This window comes from Callithrix jacchus, chromosome X (genome assembly GCF_049354715.1).
Source record: "Callithrix jacchus isolate 240 chromosome X, calJac240_pri, whole genome shotgun sequence".
In the NCBI taxonomy this organism is placed as follows: domain Eukaryota; kingdom Metazoa; phylum Chordata; class Mammalia; order Primates; family Cebidae; genus Callithrix; species Callithrix jacchus.
Window position 1 is genome coordinate 54,537,588 of NC_133524.1, and position 27,353 is coordinate 54,564,940.

At 39.4% G+C, this 27,353-nt stretch overlaps 1 protein-coding gene across 9 annotated transcripts in view; it reads right to left on the reverse strand.

Annotated features, from left to right (window-relative positions):
• Nucleotides 1-27,353, reverse strand: part of WNK3 (WNK lysine deficient protein kinase 3) — a 175,586-nt gene that overhangs the window by 20,114 nt on the left and 128,119 nt on the right. For 4 of the 9 annotated variants that reach the window (XM_078364020.1, XM_078364019.1, XM_078364021.1 and 1 more), the window contains exons 18-22: nt 21,285-21,516; nt 20,765-20,895; nt 19,073-19,686; nt 13,944-14,155; nt 2,280-2,372 (exon numbers count right to left, since the gene is read on the reverse strand). In XM_078364020.1, the coding sequence (XP_078220146.1) occupies nt 2,280-2,372; nt 13,944-14,155; nt 19,073-19,686; nt 20,765-20,895; nt 21,285-21,516 (1,282 nt within the window). The remainder of the gene's footprint in view (nt 1-2,279; nt 2,373-13,943; nt 14,156-19,072; nt 19,687-20,764; nt 20,896-21,284; nt 21,517-27,353) is intronic. The other 5 variants (XM_078364025.1, XM_078364024.1, XM_078364023.1 and 2 more) reach the window with 3 other exon arrangements.

Here is a 27,353-nt window from a genome sequence, read left to right on the forward strand (position 1 = left end):
AGAAAAATTTCTTTCAACTCAAAAAAATAAGACCTCAGATTTGATAGCTTGCAGTAAGTCCTGCTTGGCGACAATTAAACACCCTGCAAGTCGAAACACCAACCATGCCTCTTTGAAAAAGAAAATCTAGCAGGGAATTCAATGGCCATACACTGCAGGAAATGTAAAATTTGTCCAGGAAAATCACTAAATAATTAGCAACTAGAAAAACAACAACAATCCTTGTAGGGTAGAAGAATCTGATACTAAAGTTGTTTAATATATTATTTAAAGTGTCCAGTTTGCACCACAAAATTAAGAGACATGCAAAGAAACAAAAGTATGATATAAATGCAGGAAAAAAGGGGAGCCAACAAAAACATCCTCGAGGGGGCCTATATTTTGGGCTTAGTAGAAAAAGCATTTATATCAGCTATTATAAATACAGTTGAACCTTGAACAAAACAGGTTTGAACTGTACAGGTCCACTTATATGTGGATTGTTTTCAACCAAATATGGATCAAAAATATAGTATTCTGGGATGTGAAACCTGCATATATGGAGGGTTGACATTTTGAATACATGTGCATTCCTCAGGGCCACCTGCGGAACTTAACTGTGTGAATTTTGGCATATGCAGGAGTCCTGGAACCTAACCCCACATATACCAAGGGACAAACTGTATATTCGAACTTAAGGAAATTATGCCTAAAAAAATTTCAGGAAAATGTGACAACAATATCTCACCAAATAGAGACTAGAGATGGAAGTTGTTATTAAAAAACAAATTTTGGAGTTTAAAAGTATAATACCTGAAGTGAAAAATTAAATAGAGGGGCCCCATCAAGATATTTAATGGGAAAAAGGAATAATCAGCCAACAAGAAAACAGGTTTATGAAGAAATCCACTCTGAAGAACAGAAAGAAAAATGAATTAAAAAAAAAAAATGAAAGAGGCTGGATGTGGTAGCTATGCCTGTAATCCCAGCACTATGGGAGGCCAAGATGGGTGGATCACGAGGTCAAGAGATCGAGACCATCCTGGTCAACATGGTGAAACCCCGTCTCTACTAAAAATACAAAAAATTAGCTGGGCAAGGTGGTACATGCCTGTAATCCCAGCTACTCAGGAGGCTGAGGCAGGAGAATTGCCTGAACCCAGGAGGCGGAGGTTGCAGTGAGCCGAGATTGTGCCATTGCACTCCAGCCTGGGTAACAAGAGCGAAACTCCGTCTCAAAAAAAAAAAAAAGAAACCATACAGGCCAAAAGACAATGGGATGACACTGTCAAAGTGTTGAAAGAGTAAGACTATCAAAGAAGAATTCACCTAAATCTTTAAAAAATGAAGGCGACCCAGCCGGGTGTGGTGGCTCACACCTGTAATCCCAACACTTTCGGAGGCTGAAGCAGGCGGATCACTTGAGGTCAGGAATTCGAGACCAGCCTGGCCAACATGGTGGCACCCCATTTCTACTAGAAACATAAAACCAGGAATAGTGGCGGGCGCCTGTAATCCCAGTTACTTGGGAGGCTGAGGCAGGAGAATCACTTGAATCCGGGAGGCGGAGGTTGTAGTGAGCCAAGATAGTGCCAGTGCACTCCAGCCTTAAGACTCCATCTCCAAAAAGAAACAAAACAAAAAAAAATGTGAAGGAGATCCACACACAACACTGTGCTATAAACTCCTTGAGGAAGCTTAGATATCATGCTCTTCAAGTAGTTGGGGATTGTTATGCTTTAAGAAAATGAGTAACAGTTTTCTGTAGGTGAATTTTAATCTATAGAAAAAGAAGTGTGTCTTGTGAAAAGTATGTAATAGAGTTAAGAGCATCAAAATGTGCACTGTCTTTTGAGAGCCAACTGTCCAGTTGTGAGAGTTCAAAGGTGGACAAAAGCTAGTCTATATGCCAGGAGAGAAGTGAATAGGTCAAATACAACTGAGATTTGGAAATAACCAGTTATAACAGTAAGGTAGCCATGCCTCTAGATTTATTCTTTTGTTTACCTATTCTTTATTTCAGAAACCTAATGTTAAGTATCAAAAGGGAAATATTTGTTGTGAAAAAGATGTGAAAAATGGAAGATGGTTAATTCTTGGGAACATGCAAAATGAACTTTATGCTTTCAGTGTTCATTTTATTAACTAGTTCTTCTTGATGACTAGAACACAAAGAATACTAAAAAATCTGAATTTCCACTGAACCAAGCATTTTTCGAACAAGACCTTTCCTGAATATGCCACTGTTTTGACTTCTACTTTTGTTAAGGTTGAAATGGGCTAGGCGCCATGGCTCATACCTGTAATCCCAGCACTTCGGGAGGCCGAGGCAGGCACATGACTTGAGCTCAGAAGCTGAAGACCAGCCTGGGCAACACAAGGAGACCCCATCTCTATTAAAAAAAAGAAAAACAAATTAGCTGGGGCATAGTAGTGTGTGCTGTATTCTCAGCTACTTGGGAGGCTGAGGTGGGAAGACCACTTGAGTCCAAGAGGTCAAGGCTGCAGTGAGCTGTGATGGCACCACTGCACTTCAGCCTGAGCGACAGAGTGAGACCCTGTCTCAAAAACAAAACAAAAAAGACTGGAATGAAATCTTTATTATTTTATATTATTTCCCCAAATCGTAGAAAGTCTAAGTCCAAACTGTTTTGATTTCTTTTACAAGAATGATTTTGCCTTTTCACATCTTTAGGTGTCTGATTGCATAAAATAAAACTTTATTAACAGACTTATTAGGCAAAATATATTTTTTTCAATTTTGTACTTTTCAGTATTGTTTCTATCAACTTTATGGCAGAAAAGGAAGCATCTATTTTCACAAAGAGAAGAGTTTTAAATACTAGCCATTTTAGAGTTCCTATTATAATAGGATTCTACTTGTTGCACATAATTAGATAAATTTAACCTGGGCCAGAATAGGAGGTATCAAGAATACCAGATGTTTCTGTGAGCTGGAAGCTGTCACAGCAGTGACTCACTTGAACTGGAAATCACCAATTTTCTTCTTATTTTCTAGTCACCAAACAAAACACAGGCATGCTTTTTCATATTTTATGGTTTTTAAGTTGAATTATATCAGGCTCTTCAACAGCCTTTGATCCAATTTAAGCTAGTTCTCTATGTCCTTGTTTTTTAAAAACAAATTCCATAAATGGGAAAAAAATTAAAAATAGAAACACTGCTAATAAAAAAACTGGAAATTCATTGCTAGCTGACCTAACTTACAAGAAATATTAAAGTGTGTCCTTCAGGATGAAATAAAAGAATGCTAGATATTAACTCAAATCCACATAAAGAAATAAAGCACACTGCTGAAGAGAACTACAAAGGTAAGTATAATATTCAATATAAATGTACTTTATATTTACAACTTTTTACTTCTCCTGATTTCAAAGTCAACTACATAAAGCAATAACGGTAAACTTGTGTCAATGAGCTTATAACATGTAAAGATGTAATGTGTATAACAATAATAGTACAAAGAAGTTGTGAGGGAATGTATGTGTGTGTGTGTGTGTGTGTGTGTGTGTGTGTGTATCACACATATACAGAGAAATATTTTGTGTACCACTGAAGCTAAGTTAGTATTAAACTGAACTAGAGTCCAAGCAAGGTGGCTCATGCCTATAATCCCAGCATTTTGGGAGGCTGAGGCGGGCGGATCACCTGAGGCCTGGAGTTCAAGACCAGCCTGGCAAACATGGTGAAACCCCATCTCTACTAAAAATTCAAAAAAAAATCCCAGCTACTCAGGAGGCTGAGGCAGGAGAATCACTTGAACCCAGAAGCAGAGGTTGCAGTGAGCCGAGATTGTGCCACTGAACTCGAGCTTGGGCAACAGAGCAAGACCCCATCTCGAAAAAAAAAAAAAAAACATGGCCAGGTACAGTGGTTCATTCCTGTAATCCCAGAACCTTGGGAGGCTGAGGCAGGAGGATCACCTGAGGTCAGGTGTTCGAAACCAGCCTGGTTAACATGGTGAAACCTTGTCTCTACTAAAAATACAAAAATTAGCTGCACATGGTGGCGGGTGCCTGTAATCCCAGCTACTCGGGAGGCTGAGGCAGGAGAATCGCTTGAACCTGGGAGGCGGAGGTTGCAGTGAGCCAAGGTCACACCATTGCACTCCAGCCTGGGTGATAAGAGCAAAACTCCATCTGAAAAACAAGCAAACAAACACCCAAAAACAAAAAACAAAACCTAGAAAAACACTGAACTAGATTGCTTTTAAATTAAGAAGCTCATTGTACATACCACAAGAAAAGAACTAAAAAATATAATATAAGAAAAGAATAATATAGGGCCAGGTACTTCACTCACACCTGTAATCCAGCAATTTGGGAGGCTGAGTAGGAGGATCGCTTAAGCCCAGGAATTCGAGGCCAGCCTGGACAATACAGTGAAAGCCTGTATTGAAAAAAAATTTTTTTTAATTAGCTGGGCATGGTAGCATGTGCCTATGGTCCCGGCTACTCAGGAGGCTGATGTGGGAGGTTGAGGTTGTAGTGAGCTGTGTGATCGCACCACTGCACTCCAGCCTGGGTGTCAGGGTGAGACCCTGTCTCAAAAAGAAGAAAAATGAAAAGTATAATATAATCGGCCGGGCCTATTATATTATAGGCAGTGGCTCATGCCTGTAATCCCAGCACTCTGGGAGGCTGAGATGGGTGGATCACCTGAAGTCAGGAGTTTGAAACCAACCTGGCCAATGTGGCAAAACCCCATCTCTACTAAAAATACAAAAATTATCCAGTTATGGTGGCATGCACCTGTAGTCCCAGCTGCTCGGGAGGCTGAGGCAGAAGAATCGCTTGAACCTGGGATATGGAGGCTGCAGTGAGCCAAGATCACACCACTGCACTCTAGCCTAGGCGACAGCGAGACTCCATCTAAAAAAAAAAGTATAGTATAATAATACATATAAAGAAACAATGGAATTTAAATGTTACATTGGAAAACATCTAACATAAAAGAACGCAGGAATACTGAGAGTCAGAGGATGAGGAAAAAAAGAAAAAATTGAAAATATATAGAAAACAAAGAACAAAATGACAGGCATAAGTCCTACCTTACATTAAATGGAAATGGTTTAAATGACAGAGATTGACAGAATAAAAAACATGATCTAACTATACATGATGATAACAATAAACACAATTCTGATTTAAAGACACAAATATATTCCAAATAAAATAATATAAAAAGATATGGCATGCAAGCAGTAACCAAAAGAAAGCTGGATTGTTATACTAGTATCAGAAATAATCTCTCCTCTAGCCATCCAAAATGCCAAAAGGAATGAAGGCTAAGTGGAAGAAGATAGCCCCCTCTCCTGCTATTGTGAAGAAGCAGGAGGCCAAGAAGGTGATGATTCCCGTTTGAGAAAAGGCCTAAGAATTTTAGCACTGGACAGGACATCCAGCCCTAAAGGGACCTTACCCACTTTGTCAAACGGCCCTGCTATATCAAGTTGCAGCGGCAAGAAGCTATCTATCTTCTATAAGTGGCTGAAAGTGCCTCCTGCAAATAACCCAGGCCTTGGACTGCCAAATAGCTACACAACTGCTTAAGCTGGTCTGTAAGTACAGACCAGAGACAAAGGAAGAGAAGAAGAAGAGATCATTGGCCCAGACTGAGAAGAAAGTTGCCAGAAGGATGTCTCCATTAAGAGGCCTTCGAGCAGGGGTTAACACTGTTACCACCTTGGTGGAGAAGAAGAAAGCTCAGCTGGTGATGACTGCACATGACATGGATCTCATAGAGCTAGCTGTCTTCCTGCCTGCCCTGCATCATAAAATACAAAGGGAAGAGAAGACTGGGATGCCTAGCTCACAGGAAGACCACTGTCACCTCCATACAGGTTAACTCGGCAGACAAAGGAGCTTTGGCTAAGCTGGTGGAAGCTATCAAAACCAATGACAATGACAGACAGGATGAGATCCACTGTCACTTGGGAGGCAATATCCTGGGTCCAAAATCTCTGGTTCACATTGCCAAGCTGGAAAAGGCAAAGGCTTAAGAATTTGCCATTAAGCTAGGTTAAATGTAGACTGTTGAGTTTTCTGGAGAAATAATAATAATTCTCCTTCAGCCAAAGAAAAAGAAATATAAATTAATATCAAGAAGACATGACAATTATAAACACATGTGCAACTAACAACTGAGTTCCAAAATACACAAAGCAAAATTGACAGAATTGAAGGGAGAAATTCAACAATGGTCAGAGACTTCTATAATCCACTTTTAATAAGTGATAGAACTAGGCAGATGATCAACAGAGAAACAGAAAACTTGAACAGCCCTGTAAACCGATGAGGCCTAACAGACATATGTGGAACATTCCACCCAACAGCAGCAGAATACACACTTTTCTTAAGCATACATGAGTTCAAGACGAGCCTGGGCAACATAGGGAGACCTTGTTTCTAAAACAAATGAAAAAAAATAGTAAGTGGCATGTGCCTATAGTCCCAGCTACTTGGGAGTCGGAGGCAGAAGGATCACTTGAGTGAGACCAGGGGTTCGAGGCTGCAGTCAACCATGATCACACCACTACACTCAACCCTGCACAACAGAGTGAGACCTTATCTCAAAATAATAATAATAATAAAGTGTAAGACTTGTACACTAAAAACTAAAAATGATTGTTAAAAGAGATTTAAAGATAACCTGGCTGGGCGTAGTGGCTCATGCCTGTAATTCCAGCACTCTGGGAGGATGAGGCGGGTGGATCATATGAGGCCAGTAGTTCAAGACCAGCCTGGCCAACATGGCAAAACTCTGTCTCTACTAAGAATATAAAATAGCCAGGCAGGGTGGTACATGTCTGTAATCCCAGTTACTCAGGATACTAATGTTATGGAACATCTTTTCATGTATTTATCAGTCATTCATATATCTTCTTTAGAAAAAATGCCTATTTGAGGCCGGGCATGATGGCTCATGCCTATAATCCCAGCACTTTGGGAGGCCGAGGCGGGTGGATCACGAGGTCAAGAGATCGAGACCATCCTGGTCAACATGGTGAAACCACGTCTCTACTAAAAATACAAAAATTAGCTGGGAATGGTGGTGCGTGCCTGTAGTCCCAGCTACTCAGGAGGCTGAGGCAGGAGAATTGCTTGAACCCAGGAGGCGGAGGTTGCGGTGAGCCAAGATTGCGCCATTGCACTCCAGTCTGGGTAACAAGAGTGAAACTCCGTCTCAAAAAAAAAGAAAAGAAAAATGCCTATTTGAATCTTTTGCCCATTTTTAAATTGGATTTTTAAATCTTTTATTGTTGAGTTGTTGAACCATCATGCCCTGCTGGTAGGACTGTAAACGGTACAGATACTTTGGAAAAAAAGTCCAGTAATTCCTCAAAAGATTAAACATAGAGTTCCCATGTCATCCAGCAATTCCACTCCTACATATCTATCCAACAGAAATGAAAATGTATGTCCACATACAAACTTAAACACAACTGTTCATAGCAGCATTATTTGTAATAGCAAAATAATAGAAAACAACACAAATGTCCAATCACTGATGAATAAATGATGAATAATTATTTGGCAATGAAAATAAATGAAGTACCAATATGTGCTGCAACATGCTTAAACTGTAAATACTATGCTAAGTGAAAAAAGTCATAAAAGACCACAGAACGTGTGATTCCATTTACATAAACTGTCCAGATTAAGCAAATATTTTGTTTTATTTTATTTATTTTATTGAGACAGAGTCTTGCTCTGTTGCCCAGGCTGGAGTACGGCATGATCTTGGCTCACTGCAACCTTCGCCTTCCAGGTTCAAGCAATTCTCCTGCCTCCACCTCCCTAGTAGCTGGGATTACAGGCACATGCCACCATGCCTGACTAATTTTTGTATTTTTAGTAGAGACAGGGTTTTGCCATGTTGGCAAGGCTGCTTTTGAACTCCTGACCTCCGGGGATCTTCCCATCTTGGCCTCCCACAGTGCTGGGATTACAGGTATGAGCCACTGCACCTGGTCATTTTCAAAATTTTTTGACAGGTCTTGCTCTGTTGCCCAGGCTGGAGTGTAATGGCATGAACATGGCTCACTGCAGCCTCAATCTCCTAGTCTCAAGCAAGCCTTCTGTCTCAGCCTCCTGAGTAGCTGGGATTACTGGTGCGTACCCCCATGCCTGGCTATTTTTTTTTAATAGAGATGGGGGTCTCACTTGGTTGCCCAAGCTGGTCTCAAACTCCTGGGCTCAAGCAACTCTCCTGCCTGGGCCTCCAAAAAAATAGTAGGCAAATCTATAGAGAAAAAAAAATACTTTAATGATTGATGAGGCTGGAAGATGGGGGAAGTGGGAATAAATAGGGGAGCTACTATTCATGGATCTTTTTGAGGTGATGAAAGTATTCTAATGGATAAAAATACATTTTAATGTTATACAGCAATAAAAAACAAAGTACTGATACATGTTATAAAATGTTTGACTCCCAAAAATATTATAAGTAAAAGAAGCCAATCATGAAACCACATATTGTGTGACTGTATTGATACGAAATGTTTCAGCATAGGCAAATCTATAGAAACAGAAAACAGATTTGTGGTTGCCTGGGGCCTGTGGTTGGGTTTGGGGTGAAGGAGCTACAATGAGGGCTGACTATGAAAATGTACGTGTTTTTCGGCCGGGCGCGGTGGCTCACGCCTGTAATCCCAGCACTTTGGGAGGCCGAGGCGGGAGGATCACGATGTCAAGAGATCAAGACCATCCTGGCCAACATAGTGAAACCCCGTCTCCACTAAAATATAAAAAATTAGCTGGGCATGGTGGCACACATCTGTAGTCCCAGCTATGTGGGAGGCTGAGGCAGGAGATTTGCTTGAACCCGGGAGGCGAAGGTTGCAGTGAGCGGAGATCGCACCACTGCACTCCAGCCTGGCACCTGGCGACAGAGCAAGACTCTGTCTCAAAATAAAAATAAAAAATAAAAAAAAGAAAATTTACATGTTTTTTTGTGTAATGTTGACAATATTCCAAAATAAAATTCTGGTAACAGCTGCACAAGTCTGTAAATTGTGTAAGTTAAATGAGTGAATGTTATGATATGTGAAATATATCTCAATAAAACTATAATTTTTTTTTTAAAAATTAAAAGTAAAGAAGCAAAAGAAATACTTACTTTCCAACTCATTTATAAGGCAGCTTTTCCCTGATACCAAACCAGAAAAAGATAATATCAAAAAATTTAAAATATAAAACAAAAGGATGAAAACTGTAAACCAACATACTTCTTGAACTTAATACAGGGCATCTACAAAAAAAGTACAGTTAACATTATAATTTATGGTAAAAGATAGAAGACTTTCCCCTTGGAAGAATAAGAAGAAGGCAAGGATGTCCAATATAAAGTTTCAGTTAGTACAATAATAAGAAGAAATAAAAGGCATAAAGGTTGAAAAGGGAGAAACAAAAAAGTCTATATTCACAGATGACATAACTGCCTACTCATAAAATCCTAAAGAATCTATAAGAAAACTTCTAGATTAAATATGTTTAGCAAAAGCTTCAGCTATAAGGTCAATATACAAAAATTAATCATATTTCTCTGGCTATGTATGATTGGAAACCCTGTAGAAATAAAATAAATCCTTAGGTATAAATAAAACAAAATACATATAGTATTTGTAAGCTGAAAACTATAAAAAGCAGATAAAACATATCTAAGAAGACCTGGAGAAATAAACAGTACACCAAACCCCCATGATATGCACTTTACCTATACACAAACCTGTACATGTACCCCTGAGCCTAAAATAAACGTTTAAAAAAAAGACAAAAAAATGGAGAGACATCCTATGTTTATTGATTGGAAGACTCAACACAGTAAAAAGATGAACTCTCAGCCAGGCATGGTGGCTCACGCCTGTAATCCCAGCACTTTGGGAGGCCAAGGCGGGTGGATCACGAGGTCAAGAGATCGAGACCATCCTGGTCAACATGGTGAAACCCCGTCTCTACTAAAAAATACAAAAAATTAGCTGGGCATGGTGGCGCGTGCCTGTAGTCCCAGCTACTCAGGAGGCTGAGGCAGGAGAATTGCCTGAACCCAGGAGGCGGAGGTTGCGGTGAGCCGAGATTGAGCCATTGCACTCCAGCCTGGGTAACAAGAGCGAAACTCCGTCTCAAAAAATAAATAAATAAATAAATAATAAAAATCACAGCAGGATTTGTTTAGATATAGTCAAGCTGATTCTAAAATCTGTATGAAAAGGAAGAGGAAGTAGAGTAGCTAAAACAATTTTGAAAAAAGAATAAGTTGCAGGAAACATAATACCTAATTTAAACAATACTAATTTTAAAAGCTGCCATAAAACTACAATAATCAAAATAGTGTAGTATTGGTGAAAGGACAGACATATGGATTAATTGGAACAGAATAAAAGTCCAAAAATAGATTCACACATATATGGCTAATTGACTTTTCACAAAGGTACAAAAGCTATTCAATGGAGAAAGGACGACCTCTTCAAGAAATGGTAATAATCGAATAACCATATGCAAAAAAGAATCTCACCCAAAACCTCACACCTTATACAAAAAGTAATTTAAAAGGTTTCATAAATCTAACTGTAAATATAAAACTATAAAACTTTTAGGAGAAAACATAGAGGAAAAATTTTCTGGCCTGTATTTAGCCAGAGTTCTTAAATGTCACACCAAAATCATAATTTTTTAAAAATTTGATAAAGTATATTTTATTAAAATGATACACTTTTGCTCTGCCAATACACTGTTAAGAGAATGAAAAGACAAGCTACAGACTCGAAGAATATATTCGTAAATCACGTCCTACAAAGAAGTTTTATCAAAAATAGAGAAAAAATTCCCAGAAATCAACCACATGTAAACAACATAATTTTCTAAAATGACAAAAATTGTTGTCTTTGGGATAAATTGAGTAAAGGGTACACAGGATCCCTCTGTATTATTTAACTGCATGTAAACTGACAATTATCTCAATGAAAATTTCATTTAAAAATAAAACAAGATACAAAAAAAAAATAGAAAAGGCTTGAACAAACACTTCACCACAGAGAATATACGGATCACAAGCACAAGAAAAAAATGCTCAACATCACTAACCATTAGGGGAATGAAAATTATAATAAAATAACCACATTATATCACTATATACCTATTAGACTGACTAAAAAAAGAATACTAGTTATCAAGTGCTGAAGAGCATGCAGAGAAACTGGAAGTCTCACAATTGCTGATGGAATGTAAAATGATACAGCTGCTTGAAAAAATGGTTTGTTAGTTTTTAAAATATGTTAAATATGCATACCATATGACGCAGCAATCTCATTTCTGGGTATTTTATCCAAGCGATCTGAAAACTTCTGTTCACCCACAAAGCTGTATGTGACTATTTATGGGAGCTTTATTTGTAAAACCCCAAACTGGAAACAACCCAAATGTCCTCCAACAGGAGAATGGATAAACAAACTGTGGTACATACATGACAACACCAAATAAGTTGAGGAATCCCAAAGACAGTCTTGAGAGACATGTTTCTACTATGAGATCATATTTCTTTGGCCATGGTTATTTAGAAACAGGTGGACATCTGACTGCAGAACAGCCCAAATACAGGCCAGGCAATGGGCTCTGACCCATTTTTTGGCATGAAAAAGATGAGCAGGGACAGTCAAATTTTCTGTCCCTGGAATCTGACAAAGGTCAGTTTAATAAAGACCTGAAAGTGAAAGAATGCTTTGGGATCACGAGAAACCAAAGTTATCTAAAAGCCAGTTTTGGGAAAGCACAAACTATGCATTAAAAAGAAGCCATTAGGGAATGAAACAGAATAAAATAAAGTATAGCTATTAGTGGTACTGCATCAGACTGAAGGTTCGTTTACTTCTGCTATTAAATCCCGAGAGCTGCCTTCAATCTAGGTCTGCCCTTTAGTTCTGTCTTTACAAGATCATCCAAGTACAGTTCCTGTTCTTGAGTTCTGTATTAGTTGTGTATTGTTGTTGTAACTAATTACCACAAACTTAGTGGCTTCAAACAACACAAATTGATCTCACAGTTCTCTAGGTTACAAGTACAACATGGGCCTCCCTGGCCTAAAATCAAGATGTTGCCAGGGCTGTGTTCCTTCTGAAGGCTATAGGAGAGATCTGTTTCCTGGCCTTTCCAGCTTCCAGAAGTTGCCTGCATTCCTTGGCACTCTTCTTCCATCTTCAAAGCCAGCAATAATATTGTACCTTTCTGACACTGTTTCCCTTTTCTCTGACTTTCTCTTCTGTGTCTCTTCTCTTCTACTTTTAAGGATCCTGGTATAATGTAATCATTGGACCTACCTGGATAATCCAGGATAATCGCTCTATCTTAAGAGTCAGCAGATTAGTAACTTTCATCCCATCCTGCAAGCTTAATTCTCCTTTGCCATATATCCTAACATAGTCACAAGTTTCAGGGATTTGCACATGGACATTTTAGGGGTGACATTATTCTGCCTACCACAAGTTCTACTGGGATTTCACATATGTCCTTACAATGCATCTTTAACCCCCACCTTGACTATACACATATAACCAAAGAGGCCTGATCTGATTAACAACTTCTTTATTAGTTAAGTAAAGATTGATGCTCTTTTTTTCAAAGTTAAAGAAGTGTATTTTACTAATATTCTTATAACTAATAAAGATTGGCCAGGCGTCGTAGCACATGCCTGTAATCCCAGTACTTTGGGAGGCCGAGGTGGATGGATCATGAGGTCAGGAGTTCAAGACCAATCTGGCTAACATGGTAAAACCCCATCTCTACAAAAAATACAAAATTAGCTGGGTGTGGTGGCGGACACCTACCTGGGAAGCTGAGGCAGGAGAATAGCTTGAACCCAGGAGGTGGAGGTTGCAGTGAGCTGAGATCACGCCATTGCATTCCAGCCTGGGTGACAAGAGCAGGACTCCATCTCAAAAAATAAATACAAGCGATTCTCCTGCCTCAGCCTCCCAAGTAGTTGGGATTATAGGCATGCACCACCATCCCCAGCTAATTCTGTAATTTTGGTAGAGACGGGGTTTCACCATGTTGGTCAAGCTGATCTCAAACTCCTGACCTCAGGTGATCCACACCCACCTTGGCCTCTCAAAGTGCTGGGATTACAGCCATGAGACACCACACCCAGGCGGAGCATGAGTGTGTATGAGAGAGAGACAGAGACAGAGAGAGAGAGAGAGAGAGAAAGAGAGAGAGAGAGAGAGAGAGAGAGAGAGAGAGAGAGAGAGAGTGTGTGTGTGTGTTGTGTGTATATATATATATATTTTTTTTTTTGGTGACAGAGTTTTGCTCTTGTCACCCAGGCTGGAGTGCAATGGTGCAATCTAAGGCTCACTGCAACCTCCCCCTCCTGGGTTCAAGTGATTCTCTCACCTCAGCTTCCAGAGTACCCGGGATTACAGGCACCTGCCACCACGCCCAGCTAATTTTTGTATTTTTAGTAGAGATGGAGTTTCGCCATGTTAGCCAGGCTGGTCTTGAACTCCTGACCTCAGGCAATCCACCCACCTCAGCCTCAAAAAGTGCTGGGATTACAGGCGTGAGCCATCGTGCCCAACCAAGTATATTTTTAAGATTATCTTGTTACCTACAAACTCTCCAACAAACTCTAAATGTTAGACCAGAAGTTCCCATTGACTGATAACATTTCAAAAATTACTGTGGGGATTGGTATTGGGCTTCCAGCTGCTTGTTTTTCAAATAAAAGAATGAACCACACTCAGCTTCTCGCCACAATCTACCAAGTATCCTAATCGTTATTACATAAAAGGACATTTAATACCAAAAACATAAAAAAGAATCTCAGAATAATATGTACTTTTAAAAATTATTGTAGCCTAATTAAAAACAAATAGTATTATAATAATTTTTCCAATTTTGCTGATCTTAGACTAGGTTTTTAAAGAATTACTTTTATGAGTGATTTACCTGTAGCAACTATGCCATTGTCCACATGAGTCAAGGACTGGGGGCGGCTTCGAAGTTTGCTTTTGAAAGATCTTGGTCGACGTGGTGATGCAGGTGGCAAAGGAATCTCTGTAGATTGGGTTTTGCTATCTTTAATTGAGCGAAGGCGTTCATAGAGTTCCTGCAGCTCCTTATTCTGCTGGGTTTGAAGATTTACCACCTCCTGAATGTGTCTGAATGAAAATCATGCAGAAAGCATTTTAATGGCACTGGCTCCATAAAGATGAGCCAAGAAACTCTATACTAGTATAAGTGAAGTTTAACAAGGAATTTAGATTAAGAATAGGGTAATGCAGACTGGGCACAATGGCTTACGTCCATAATCCCAGCACTCTGGGAAGCCAAGGCAGGAGTACTGCTTGAGGCCAGAAGTTCAAGACAAGCCTGGGTAACAGAGGGAGACCTTCTCTCTCTTAAAACAAAAATAGAAAATTAGCTGGGCACAGTGGTACATGCCTGTAGTCCCAGATACTCAAGAGGCTGAGGCAGGAGGATCACTTGAGCCCAGGAATTCAAGGCTGCAGTGAGCCAAGATCACAACACTGTACTTTAGACTGGGTAACAGAGAGAGACCCTATCTCAAAAAAGAAAGAAGAAAAGAAAAGAAAAGAAAAAGGAAGGAGGGAGGGACGGAGGAAGGGGGAAATACAGAGTATTTCCACAATTTCAGGAGGGGAAGTGGGAAATACCTTACTAAGCATAACATTAAACTATAATAATCACGCATGAAGAAAAAGATGAACAAATTTCTAAAATTGAAATACAGTGAAAGTCAGTAAAACAAAATATAAAGTCAAATAGTATTAATAATATTAACATTTTTTGCTGAGTGCAGTGGCTCACGCCTGTAATCCCAGCACTTTGGGAGGCTAAGGCAGGATGATTGCTTGAGGCCAGGAGTTTGATACCAGCCTAGACAACACAGTGAGACCCTGTCTCTATAAAAAATAAAAAATAAAAAAATTAGCCAGGTATGGTGGCATGTGTCTGTAGTACAAGCACCTCAGGATGCTGAGGCAGGTAGATCTCTTGAGCCAGAGGTCGAGGCTTCAGTGAGCAATGACAGCACCACTGCACTTCAGCCTGAGCAACAGAGCAAGCCCTCATCTCAATAATAATTTAATAGTAATAAAAGAATAAATAAAAATCGGTGAAGAAACCATAATGCTAAAAGAACACTGAAGGCAGAATAAATTATCTTTTAAGATCCCTTCTAGGCTAGGCGTGGTGTCTCATGCCTGTAATCCCAGCACTCTGGGAAGCTGAGGCAGCACTGTGGGAGGCTGAGACAGGAGGATGGCTTGAGGCTAGGAGTCTGAGACCAGTTTGGGCAACACAGGGAGACATCATCTCTACAAAAAATTTAAATATTAGCTGGATGTGTTACACATCTGTAGTCCCAGATACTTGGGAGGCTGAGGTGGGAGGATGGCTTGAGTCCAGAAGGTAGAGGCTACAATGAGCCATGAGTGCACCACTGTGCTCTAGCCTGGGCAGCACAACAAGACTCTGTCTCAAAATAAAAGATCCTTTCCAGGCCAGGTGCGGCGGCTCACACCTGTAATCCCAGAACTTTGGGAGGCTGAGGCAGGCAGATCACCTGAGGTCAGACTATCAAGACCAGCCTAGCCAACATGGCAAAACCCCATCTCTACTAAAAATAAAAATAACAAGCCAAGCATGGTGGTGCACGCCTGTAGTCCCATACTCAGGCGGTTGAGACATGAGAATCACTTGAACCCAAGAGGGAGAGTTGCAGTAAGCCCAGATCATATCACTGTACTCCAGCCTGATCAACAAAGCAAGACTCTGCCTCAAAAAAAGAAAAAAAAACAGGAGGCCAGGCGCAGTGCTCACGCCTGTAATCCCAGTTCTTTAGGGAGGCTGAGGCAGGATCATGAGGTCAGGAGTTCAAGACCAGCCTGGCCAAGATGATGAAACCCCGACTCTACTAAAAAAAAAAAAAAAAAAATTTAGCCAGGCGTGGTGGCGGGTGCCTGTAATCCCAGCTATGCAGGAGGCTGAGGCAGAGAACTGCTTGAACCCGGGAGGCGGAGGTTGCAGTGAGCTCAGATTGCACCACTGTACTCCAGCCTGGGTGACAGAGTGAGATGACTCAAAAAAAAAAAAAAGATTCTTTCCAGGTCTTGGAGGTTATGAGAATCCATTTCTCACAATCAAAATAAAGTACATATTCATAACCAGCCAGCTACAAAAACTTAGCCAGTTACAAAAGTTACCAGTCATTTGGCAATGGTTTAAAAGAACCATTAAAAATAGCAATAGAATACTGATATCACAAATATGAAACTACTTTAATAACTTTTATTATAAAAAGTATCAGTGTACATATACTGCATAGTACTTAATATATAAGTTGACATATACACAATGTAATGCCAAGCCTGTATGTATATTTTAAAGTAGAATATCAGCCTTCTGGTGATGAATATTTAAAGTATATATTCACAATTTTCTTGCAAGCTCAAGTCAAAAAACCTGAAACAAGTTAGAGAGAAAATACTATAATTATCACTGGAATGACAGTTAGGGTTTTTTTTTTCCCCTCTGAGCAAGGCCTTAGAAACTAAGAAATTTCCAAGGATTTTAACATGCTTTAATTCTTGCAGCACTCAAATGTAGCATCCAAGTGGAGCATCATTCAAACATGTAAGTACTTGACTAAAATCCAGCTTTTCTTTTTTTAAATTTTTTGAGATGGAGTCTCACTCTATCGTCCAGGCTGGAATGCAGTGGTACAATCTCAGCTCACTGTAACCTCTGCCTCCCAGGTTCAAGCAATTCTCTCTGCCTCAGCCTCCTGAGTAGCTGGGATTACAGGTGCCCGCCACCACACCTGGCTAATTTTTATATTTTTAGTAGAAACCGGGTTTCACCATTTGGCCAGGCTGGTCTTGAACTCCTGACCTCAGGTGATCCACCTGTCTTGGCTTCCCAAAGTGCTGGGATTAGAGGCGTGAGTAACTACAATCAGCCAAATCAAGCTTTTTACATGCCTATATTTTTAGTCCTCTCTGGTTCTGCCTTCTTTACAAATTGTTCAAGTCCCAGAACAGTGCAGAAATTCTCTAAAGCATAAGATATATTCAAACTTCGCTAGAGTTGGTTTCAACTTCTCAAAGTAATGCCATGGGATCATCAATAGGAGGCTAGTAATTAACTTATGAATATATACATATGATGGAATACTCTGGAACTGTCAAAAATAGAATGACATATCTCCAAGATATCATGAAATGGTGAAGAAAAGCAAGATGAAAGAACAGCCTTGCAGTTTAAGTTACTATTTGGGGGAACAAAGAATGAAATACTTACATTTATTTCTATAGTTATAGACTAACTGGATATATAAAAAAACAGGTAACATTTATTGTGTCTAAGGAGAGAACCTGAGTAGTTCAGGTACAGTGCTAGGAGGGAGACTACTGGTTACCCTTTTGTACCTTTTGAATTTTGAACTGTGTGGATAGAATTTGAATTTAGAAACTTAATATGAATTCCTTCCTCCCTTCCTCCCTTCCTCTTGTACCTTTTGAATTTTGAACTGTGTGGATAGAATTAGAATTCAGAAACTTAATATGAATTTCCTCCCTCCCTCTATCCTTCCCTCCCTCCCTCCCTCCCTCTCTCCCTCCTTCCCTCTTTCCCCTTTCTTCCCTTCCTTCTCTTCTTCCCTTCTTTGACAGCGTCTTGCTCTGTCACCCAGGCTGGAGTGCAGTGGCACAATATCTTGGTTCACTGCAACCTTCAACCTCCCAGGCTCAAGCAATTCTCCTGCCTCAGCCTCCCAAGTAGCTGGGATTACAGGCGTCCGCGACCACACCTGGCTTATTTTATTTTTTTGAGATTGAGTCTTGCTCAGTCGCCAGGCTGCAGTGCAGTGGCGCGATCTCATCTCACTGCAACCTCCACCTTCTGGGTTCAAGCGTTTCTTCTGCCTCAGACTCCTGAGTAGCTGGTACTACAGGCGCATGCCACCACACACAGAGAATTTTTGTGTTTTTAGTAGAGACAGGGTTTCATCATGTTGGCCAGGATGGTCTCAATCTCTTGACCTCATGATCTTCCTGCCTTAGCCTCCCAAAGTGTTGAGATTACAGGCATGAGCCACCCCACCTGGCTAATTTTTTTTTTTTTTAAGTAGAGACAAAGTTTCACCATGTTGGCCAGGCCAGTCTCAAACTCCCGACCTTAGGTGATCCACCAGCCTCTGCTTCCCAAATAGCTGAGATTACAGGCATGAGTCACCACACACAGCTGCTGGCCTGAATTTTTTTTTTTTGAGATGAAGTTTTGCTCTTGTCACCCAGGCTGGAGTGCAATGGTGCGATCTTGGCTCACTGCATCCTCTGCCTCCCGGTTTCAAGCAATTCTCCTGCCTCAGCCTCCCGAGTAGCTGGGATTACAGGCACCCACCACCACGCCTGGCTAATTTTGCTATTTTAGTAGAGACGGGGTTTCTCCATGTTGGTCAGGCCAGTCTCGAACTCCTGACCTCAGGTGATCTGTCCACCTCAGCCTCTCAAAGTGTTGGGATTACAGGCATGAGCCACTATGTCTGGCCTGAATTTCTTTCTTTAAAACGACCTATTTTATAAAACTAAATACAAAACAGCATTCTATTGAAAAAATATATTATAATATCACTAGTGAAGGTTGATTACCTTAGTCACCAAATAATAAAGTTGATCTTTAAAGTATCTTACCTATTCCTAAAGATGAACCACTATCTCTGATTGTAATAAGTCAGCTGTTTACTTATCAAATGTGAAATTATATAAGAATAGTTGTAAAATCTAAAACCAAAGTCCTGAAGAATAAGGATTGTAAAGGTTAGCAAGAAGAGTAATTAAATCATATTGGTAAATAAGCAATTGTAATTAGTCTTCAGACCATGAAAACATTTTATATATAAGGACTTTTTATCATTCATAAATGTTTAGCATTAGCATTCTTTGTAGTTTTCAATCATTAAAATGTCACCAATCCTAAATTAGTTACCAATCAAATACTATGTTCTATAAAACCCAGGACAATGAGATTTGGGACAAAAGAGAAACAGTCCTTACTTTTCTCGTAATCTTTGAAGCTCCACCTTCAAGTCCTCATCCTCTATTTCTGATTCATCATCACTGCTCATTGGGGAAGACGGTGAATAGAAGAGTGAACTCTGTTTTTGAGCATAAGCTTGTTCTTCGTGGTGGGGTAAGCACTGATCACTCTCTGGACCAGTCTTTGCTCCTGACTTTCCACTGTCAGCAAGACTGGCTGAAAATTCACTATCAGAGCTAGGCTGTTTCCCAGCAGTCAGCATCTCTTTCTCTTTAAGCAATGGTTCAGATCCAGACTGCATGCTACTTCCTGTGGCTGGAGTTTCTTCCAGTTCCTTTTCTGGGGTCATTGAAGATACATCAGTCTCACAAGCTGTGCTGAAAGATAAGAAGTTGTCACCTTGTTTGGGAACTCCTTTATTTTGTTTACAGGTTTCATGAAGAGCTTGTAACTTCTCAGAAGAAAATGAAGTTTTTGGATTGTGTATGGCAGGTTCTATTTCTACCAACTGAGACTTTGCTGTTTTAATAAAGGCTTCTTCACTAGAATGATTCGTCTCACTGAACACTGATATGTGTTCTACTCCAAAAGATGTCACTTTTGCTGACTGCTGCTGAGGAACGGCAATCACCTGTGATACAAAAAGGTAAAAGTGGTTAGCACAGGTCAGAGAAGTAGATGGTCTGCTGTGATGTATATTTATTGATACTAGCAAAACTTATTTATAGCCCCAAATTCAGTCTTTCAATCAGGCCCCTTGGGTAAAGAGAGTAGGTGTCATATTGCTCAAACAAAATTCCACAATTAGAGCTGCTGAGATTCTAAAGGACATGAAATTACATTTACGAAAGAAGACCCACCCACCTGCCAAAAAATGATAACCTATTTCTGTGCTCTTTTCCAGCTACCAAAATCTCCATTTTTTTTTTTTTTTTTTTGAGATGGAGTTTCGCTCTTGTTACCCAGGCTGGAGTGCAATGGCACGATCTCGGCTCACCGCAACCTCCGCCTCCTGGGTTCAGGCAATTCTCCTGCCTCAGCCTCCTGAGTAGCTGGGATTACAGGCACACGCCACCATGCCCAGCTAATTTTTTGTATTTTTAGTAGAGACGGGGTTTCACCATGTTGACCGAGATGGTCTCGATCCACCCGCCTTGGCCTCCCAAAGTGTTGGGATTACAGGTTTGAGCCACTGTGCCCGGCCAAAATCTCCATTTTTTTTTTTCTTTTTTGAGATGGAGTTTCGCTCTTGTTGCCCAGGTTGGAGTGCAATGGCACAATCCTGGCTTATTGCGACCTCCGCCTCCTGGGTTCACGTGATTCTCCTGCCTCAGCCTCCCGAGTAGCTGGAATTACAGGCATGCCCCACCATGCCCAGCTAATTTTGTATTTTTAGTAGAGATGGGGTTTCTCCATGTTGGTCAGAATGGTCTCGAACTCCCAACCTCAGGTGATCCACTCTCCTTGGCCTCCCAAAGTGCTGGGATTATAAGCGTCAGCCACCGCGCCTAGCCCAAATCTCCATTTCTTTAGACTCATCTTTACTGATGGCTTCAAAAGGTGAGGGGATGCATGCAAGGTGAACAAATTAAATATAACAATGATCTACATTTAAAGAAAGTATCATCTACAGACCAAGATCTGCAGTGGCTGTTACATTTTATAATGCCCTTGTAATAAGTAATAAGGATTCAATCAAAGACACAAACCTGGAACCGGCCCCGCTGAAATGATCCACTCATCGCTTTACATCTATTCAAAGCCCTAGTATCAGCTGTGGACTCCCGTGTCAGAGGAATGGGATCAGGAGCAATTGCTGATCTCATCTCTTCTGTTTCCACTGCAAGTTTTGCCAAATAGTAAGTGGAAAAGAGAAAATTGTTTAAGACTAAATTTGTTTACATTACCAAAAATGAAGAAAAGTAGAAAAAGCTTAATTCCTGCTAGACAATTAAAAGGTGTTAATGTAATAAGCAACATTGTATAAGTCCCTAAGTCTAAATCAGACATTGCAAGATTTATCCCAAGACTTAGTAACTATATGAAATGAATAACTGAAAAACCAAATTAGTTACAAAAGGAAAAAATAAAATGGCAATGACATTAATGGGACATGTCACATACATGGGCTATGTGGAAAAAGTGGCAAGATTTGTGTATGAACAAAAAAAAATAAGTAAATGAAAAGTGATGTTACCTAGTCTATGTCCCTGACTGTAAGCACACTACCTTGACGGACTTTTGATCTCTTGAAAAAGCTGGTTGACTGCCGTAGCCTGTATGCCCAGCTTTTTAATTTGCGAGTCCAGGATTTCTTGCTAATAGGATTTTTGAGACTAGGACAAGTAAAGCTTAGGCCAAAATATCCACCTCCTGTCTGCAGATGAATGGCTCCACCACTTGACACAGCAGCAGGATAGGCCTCTGGATCCCCTGGAAGTGAAGCATCTGAGGACATCTCCTAATAGAGACAAAAAATAAAAACAAACAAACAAACAAAAAAACAAAAAAACACAAGAAACAAGAAAAACCAAAGTGGTAATAATTTAGGTAAGGTGAAGCTTTTTTTTTTTTTAAATAACATTGGAATTTCTTGTATGGACTAATCTGTAACCCAAAATAAGGTATTTATTATATATATTAGTTGCATTAATAGTAGCATATCAGACTGAACCTGAAGTATTCAATTTTTAAAATTAAGCCTACTTTCTTTAAAAATATTATTTAGACTTTAGTAGATAAGAGATTATTAATCTTCTAACCCAAACATTTTTCATCATTATATCAACTTTGAAAACTTAAAATCAAATTAAAATTTCCTTCATATGTGCCAGTTTACTAAAAAGGTTACTAAAACTCCATGCTATTGTCATGAAAATTTTCATATATGTCCATATGATTTAAGAGACTTTGTTAAAGATATATAAAGGACATCAAAATTACTTCAAAATCATGCTCTAAAAGTTCTTGTTAGCATCAGGCTATGCTGGCTATAAAATCACTCCCCTCTTTTTATCCTCCTACTCCCCACAAAAGGCCCCCGATTTAACTGTTGTATCTAAATGAGTGCTTTAAAAATAAATCTCCCATAATAACTAATATGAAAAGTTAGCACAGACAACCAGAAATACTTTGGGAAGCATGAGAAGGGTGACTACAAATCTAGAAGATTAAAAAAATATATAAAAGCACAAAGAATGGGATTTAGCATTTGCCTGAAGGAAGACAGCCTCTATGGCAGTAAGTATGATGTCTTGGGAAGCATTATTAATACTTAGGGCAGGGCCAGGTACGGTGGCTCACGCCTGTAATGCCCACATTTTGGGAGGCTGAGGCAGGTGGATCACCTGAGGTCAGGAGTTCAAGATCAGCCTGGCCAGCATGGTGAAATCCTGTCTCTACTAAAAATGCAAAATTAGTCTGGTGTGATGGGGCATGCCTGTCATCCCAGCTACTTGGGAGGCTGAGGCAGAAGAACTGCTTGACAACCCGGGAGGTGGAGGTTGCAGTGAGCTGAGATCGCACCATTGCACTCCAGCCTGGGTGACAAGAATGAAACTCTGTCTCCAAAAAAAAAAAAAAACAAAAAAACCTTAAGGCAGGTGAGCACATATTAAAAATAAAATTACCCTGCAGAATCAAGACTTCCAGAGATGCAAAAGAGAAAAAAAATTGTGAGCAATCAGTTTTTTATTTTCTGAAGTCTCATTTTAAACTAGTAATAATTAGTTTCATGAGGAGAAAAAAACAGTACTACAATTTAGAAAATGTTACATTGGTCCCACTGAAATTATAGAAAAGAATTTTAATATGCAGTAACTGGATCAAGATGGCAAATTAAATATTTGTTCTAGCCTTTCTTATCAATCAAAATTTACAAACACAATAGGAAAATAGATATAGACACATGAATATACGACTGAAGGAGGAAAAAGCAGACCATGACATATGTAGCAATTGTTTCAAAATGCTGCAAACTTGGGTGGCTGATACAGCAGCGGGAGAGAACCTTGGCCAACCAAAAAGATGAGTGGTCGGCTAGAATGCTTACAAAACTCTATCGGATCTGTCTTCTGTCTCTTTCAATGTTATCTTTTAACGCTCTCCTGCTTGCTGGCCTTCTTTCAGTTCCTTGAACAGATCTCTACCTGTGCCTATCACCACCACATACCAGTCCTTCCCTGACCACCATATACAGGTTTAGTATCCATTTTCTTCTACTAGAATGTGAGCTCCACAAAAACAGAGGTTTTGGCTTATTCCCTGCTAAAGAGATGTTCACTGAATGAAAGAATGAACTGGTTGGGATAACGAAGAAGGAACAGGCAGGCAGTTCTGTCCCTTCCCTCCAAACTTACACACCAAGCAAATGACAGCAGAGACATGTGCCCCCAAATAAGATTAGTAAGAGGAAAAGGTCTGTGGCCAAGACAGGTCTACAACGTAGAGAGGAGACAACATCCAGGAAGAAAGGTAAGCCCTCCTACCTTTGGGGACTAGCTAGTGGGCCACCCTCCAGGCAGTATTAGAGACAAGTTACAAAATACAGTGTCAGCAAGATGTCCCATACGTTTCCCACAATTATTGAAGAAAGGTTACAGTAATTATATAAAGTCCTTACAGATGAACAAGGAATCTTATGAGTGAAAAAGAGAACTCAACTAAGCATCACTAAACATCTAGGGAAAACTAACATTATAAAAAAAATAATAAAATCAGCAAACAGAACAGCCAAGGAAATACCATTAATAACACAGATTAAGACTTTAATATCTTCAGAGAGATGTGTGAATATACTACATCTATAAAAAAGGAATGAACTACAATTACTAGAAATTAAAACAATATAATACTCGACACAAAAAATAACTGAATAGGAGATACAACAGGTTAAAAATTAAGAAATTATCCCAGAATAAAACGAAAAAGGGCAAACAAATGGAAAGCACGAGAAGTTTATAGATAGGAGCCAGGTGTGGTGGCTCATGCCTGTAATCCCAGCACTTTGGGAGGGTGAGGCAGGTGGATCACCTGAGGTCAGGCTGGTTTCACCAGCCTGGTCAACATGGTGAAACCTCATCTCTACCAAAAATATAAAAATTAGCTGGCCATGGCAGTGGGCACCTGTAATCCCAGCTATTTGGGAGGCTGAGGCAGGAGAATTGCCTGAACCTGGGAGGTAGGTTGCAGTGAGCCGAAATCATGCCACTGCATTCCAGCCTGGGTGACAAAAGTGAGACTCCATCTAAAAAAAAATGTTTATAATTAAGAAAAATAGGAAATGAAGAAGCAAAACTATCTCTGTTGACATGATCTTATATATAGAAAATCCAAAACAATCCACCAATAGTTATTAGAGCTAATAAACAAACTCAGTAGAGTCAGAGGATACATCAACACATAAAAATCAGCTGTATTTTAATATACTACCAATGAAGAATCCAAAAAGGAAATTAAGAAAACAATTCCGGCCGGACGTGGTGGCTCACGCCTATAATCCCAGCACTTTGGGAGGCTGAGGTGGGTGGATCACAAGGTCAAGAGATCGAGACCATCCTGGTCAACATGGTGAAACCCTGTCTCTACTAAAAATACAAAAAATTAGCTGGGCATGGTGGCGCGTGCCTGTAATCCCAGCTACTCGGGAGGCTGAGGCAGGAGAATTGCCTGAACCCAGGAGGCGGAGGTTGCGGTGAGCCGAGATCACGCCATTTCACTCCAGCCTGGGTAACAAGAGCAAAACTCCGTCTCAAAAAAAAAAAAAAAAAAAAAAAATCAATTACTAATAACAATGAGAAGAAAATACTTGGGAATATATTTAATCAAGGAGGTGAAAGTCTTATATACTGAAAACTACAAAACATTAATGAAAGAAATTCAAGAATACTGAAATAAACAGGAAGACTTAATCTGTGAACAGTCCACAAAGTGACCTACAGATTCAATGTAATCTGTATAAAAATCCCAATGGCCTTTTTTTATAGGAATAGAAAAGCTGATATTAAGATTCATATAGAATACAGGGGATGCTAAATAGTCAAAAGGTATTTTAAAAGAACAAAGTTGGAGGACTCACATTTCCTGATTTCCAAATACACAAAACTATAGTAATTAAAACATTGCCCTTTTGCTACTGACATAAGGATAGACATTGGATCAACAGAATAGAATTAAGAGTCTAGAAATAAATCCATACATCTATAGTCAATTGATTTTTTTTACAAGAGTACCAAGACCATTCAATAGGGGAAAGAATAGTTTCTTCACCAAATGGTGCTGAACAACTGGCTATCTAAACACAAAAGAAAAAAAACTGGACCCTTGTCTCTTACATATACAAAAATTAACTCAACGTATATCAAAGACCTAAACATAAGAGCTAACAAAGCAATACAAGAAAAAGTAGATAATCAGACTTCAACAAAAATAAAAACTTTTGTGCATTAAAGGATACCATCAAGAGATGGAAAAGATAACCCCATGGAATGGGAGAAAATATCCAACAAATAAAATATCTAATAAAGACACAGCATCCAGAATATATAAAGAATTTTTATTTTATTTTAGAGAGATTGCGGGGGGGGTCTCACTATGCTGCCCAGGCTGGTCTTGAATTCCTGGCCTCAAGTGATCTTCCTGCCTTGGCCTCCCTAAGTGATGGGATTATAGGCTTGAGCTACCATGCCCAGCCACACATATAAAGAATTCTTACAATCAACAACACTAACAACAACCCAATTAAAAAACAGGCAAAGGACCTGAATAGGCACTTCTCCAAAGAAGATATACAGATGGCCAGCAAGCACACGAAAAGATTCTCAATACCACTAGCCATTAAGCAAATGCAAATTAAGACCACAATAAGATACCACTTTGTACTCACCAGGATGGCTATCATCAAAAAATTGGAAAACAAGTGTTGGTAACCATGTAGACAAATCCGAACTCTCACATTGTGCTGGTGGGAATGTAAATGGTGTGGCTGCTCTAGAAAAGAGTTTGGCGGTTCTTCAAAAAGTTAAACGTAGAATTACCATATGCCCCAGATAAATGAAAACAGGAACTCATATGAATACTTTATATGAATGTCTGTAGCAGCACTATTCACAACAGCCAAAAGGTAGATACCAATGTCCATCAACCAATGAATAGATAAACAAAATGCAGTATAGCCATAAAATGGAATATGAACCTTGAAACATTATGCTAAGTGAAAGAAACCAGACACAAAGGCCATATCTTCTATGGTTCCATTTACATGAAATATCTAGCATAATCAAATCTATATTGACAGAAAGCAGATTTGTGGTTGCAAGGGGGAAGGGGGAAGGAAGAATGAATAGTGACTGCTTAATGGGTATGAAGTTTCTTTTTTTGGGGTGATGAAAAAGTTCTGGAACCAGATAATGATGATGGATACACAACCTTGTGAATATATTTAATGTCACTGGATTGAACACTGTAAAATAGTTAAAATTCTAAGGAATTACAAGAAAAGACAAGCTTCCATATTTACAAATCACAAAGAATATGAAATAAGATGAATAAACAATAAAGAGAACATACCAAAAGCATCTATATAGCCCTTTAAGGAGGAACTATTATCTCGATTTTACAGAGCAGGAAACTAAGGCTGGGTAAAGGGTGTAGATAATTTGCCTAGTATTACACAGAAAATGGCAAAGCAAGATTTTGAAACTGGTTTGTGTGGTTCAAAAGCTGTTTTCTTTTTAACATGTTTCAGGAAGAACTTTTTCATCTAAAAAAATTACAAGTAATACATTATGAAAGGAAAACAAAACCTCAGGACCCTAATTCACTACGCCGAAAAGAAAAAAAATTAAGCTGAAAGCTCTCATGCAAGAAACTACATTTCATCTTGTTCCTAAGCAGACAACTACAAATGAAAGGTTAACTACCTCCAGAGATAGCTACCCTATGTTCACCTTATCTTACGTAAAGTGCTGATTAACTGAGCAAAACTGTGAGATGAATACATAATTGACTATTCTCCTACCTGCTCTTTTTCTCTTGCAACATGTAGATTACCATAACTCCCTTTTTCCCCTCCAGCTTGCTTTTCCCCTTTAAATATTTAAGCCCTCAAAATCATCTTTGGAGAAAGGCACAGACCACAGACTGTATCTGTGATTACATGTTTCCTCACTTCTAGGCATGTCCTTAATCTTGGCAAAATAAACTTCTAAATTGATTGAGACATGCCTTAGATACATTTTGGTTTATAACATGAATTAACTGTTTTCGGTAAAAGATCTAAACCATTACATAAAACAAAAT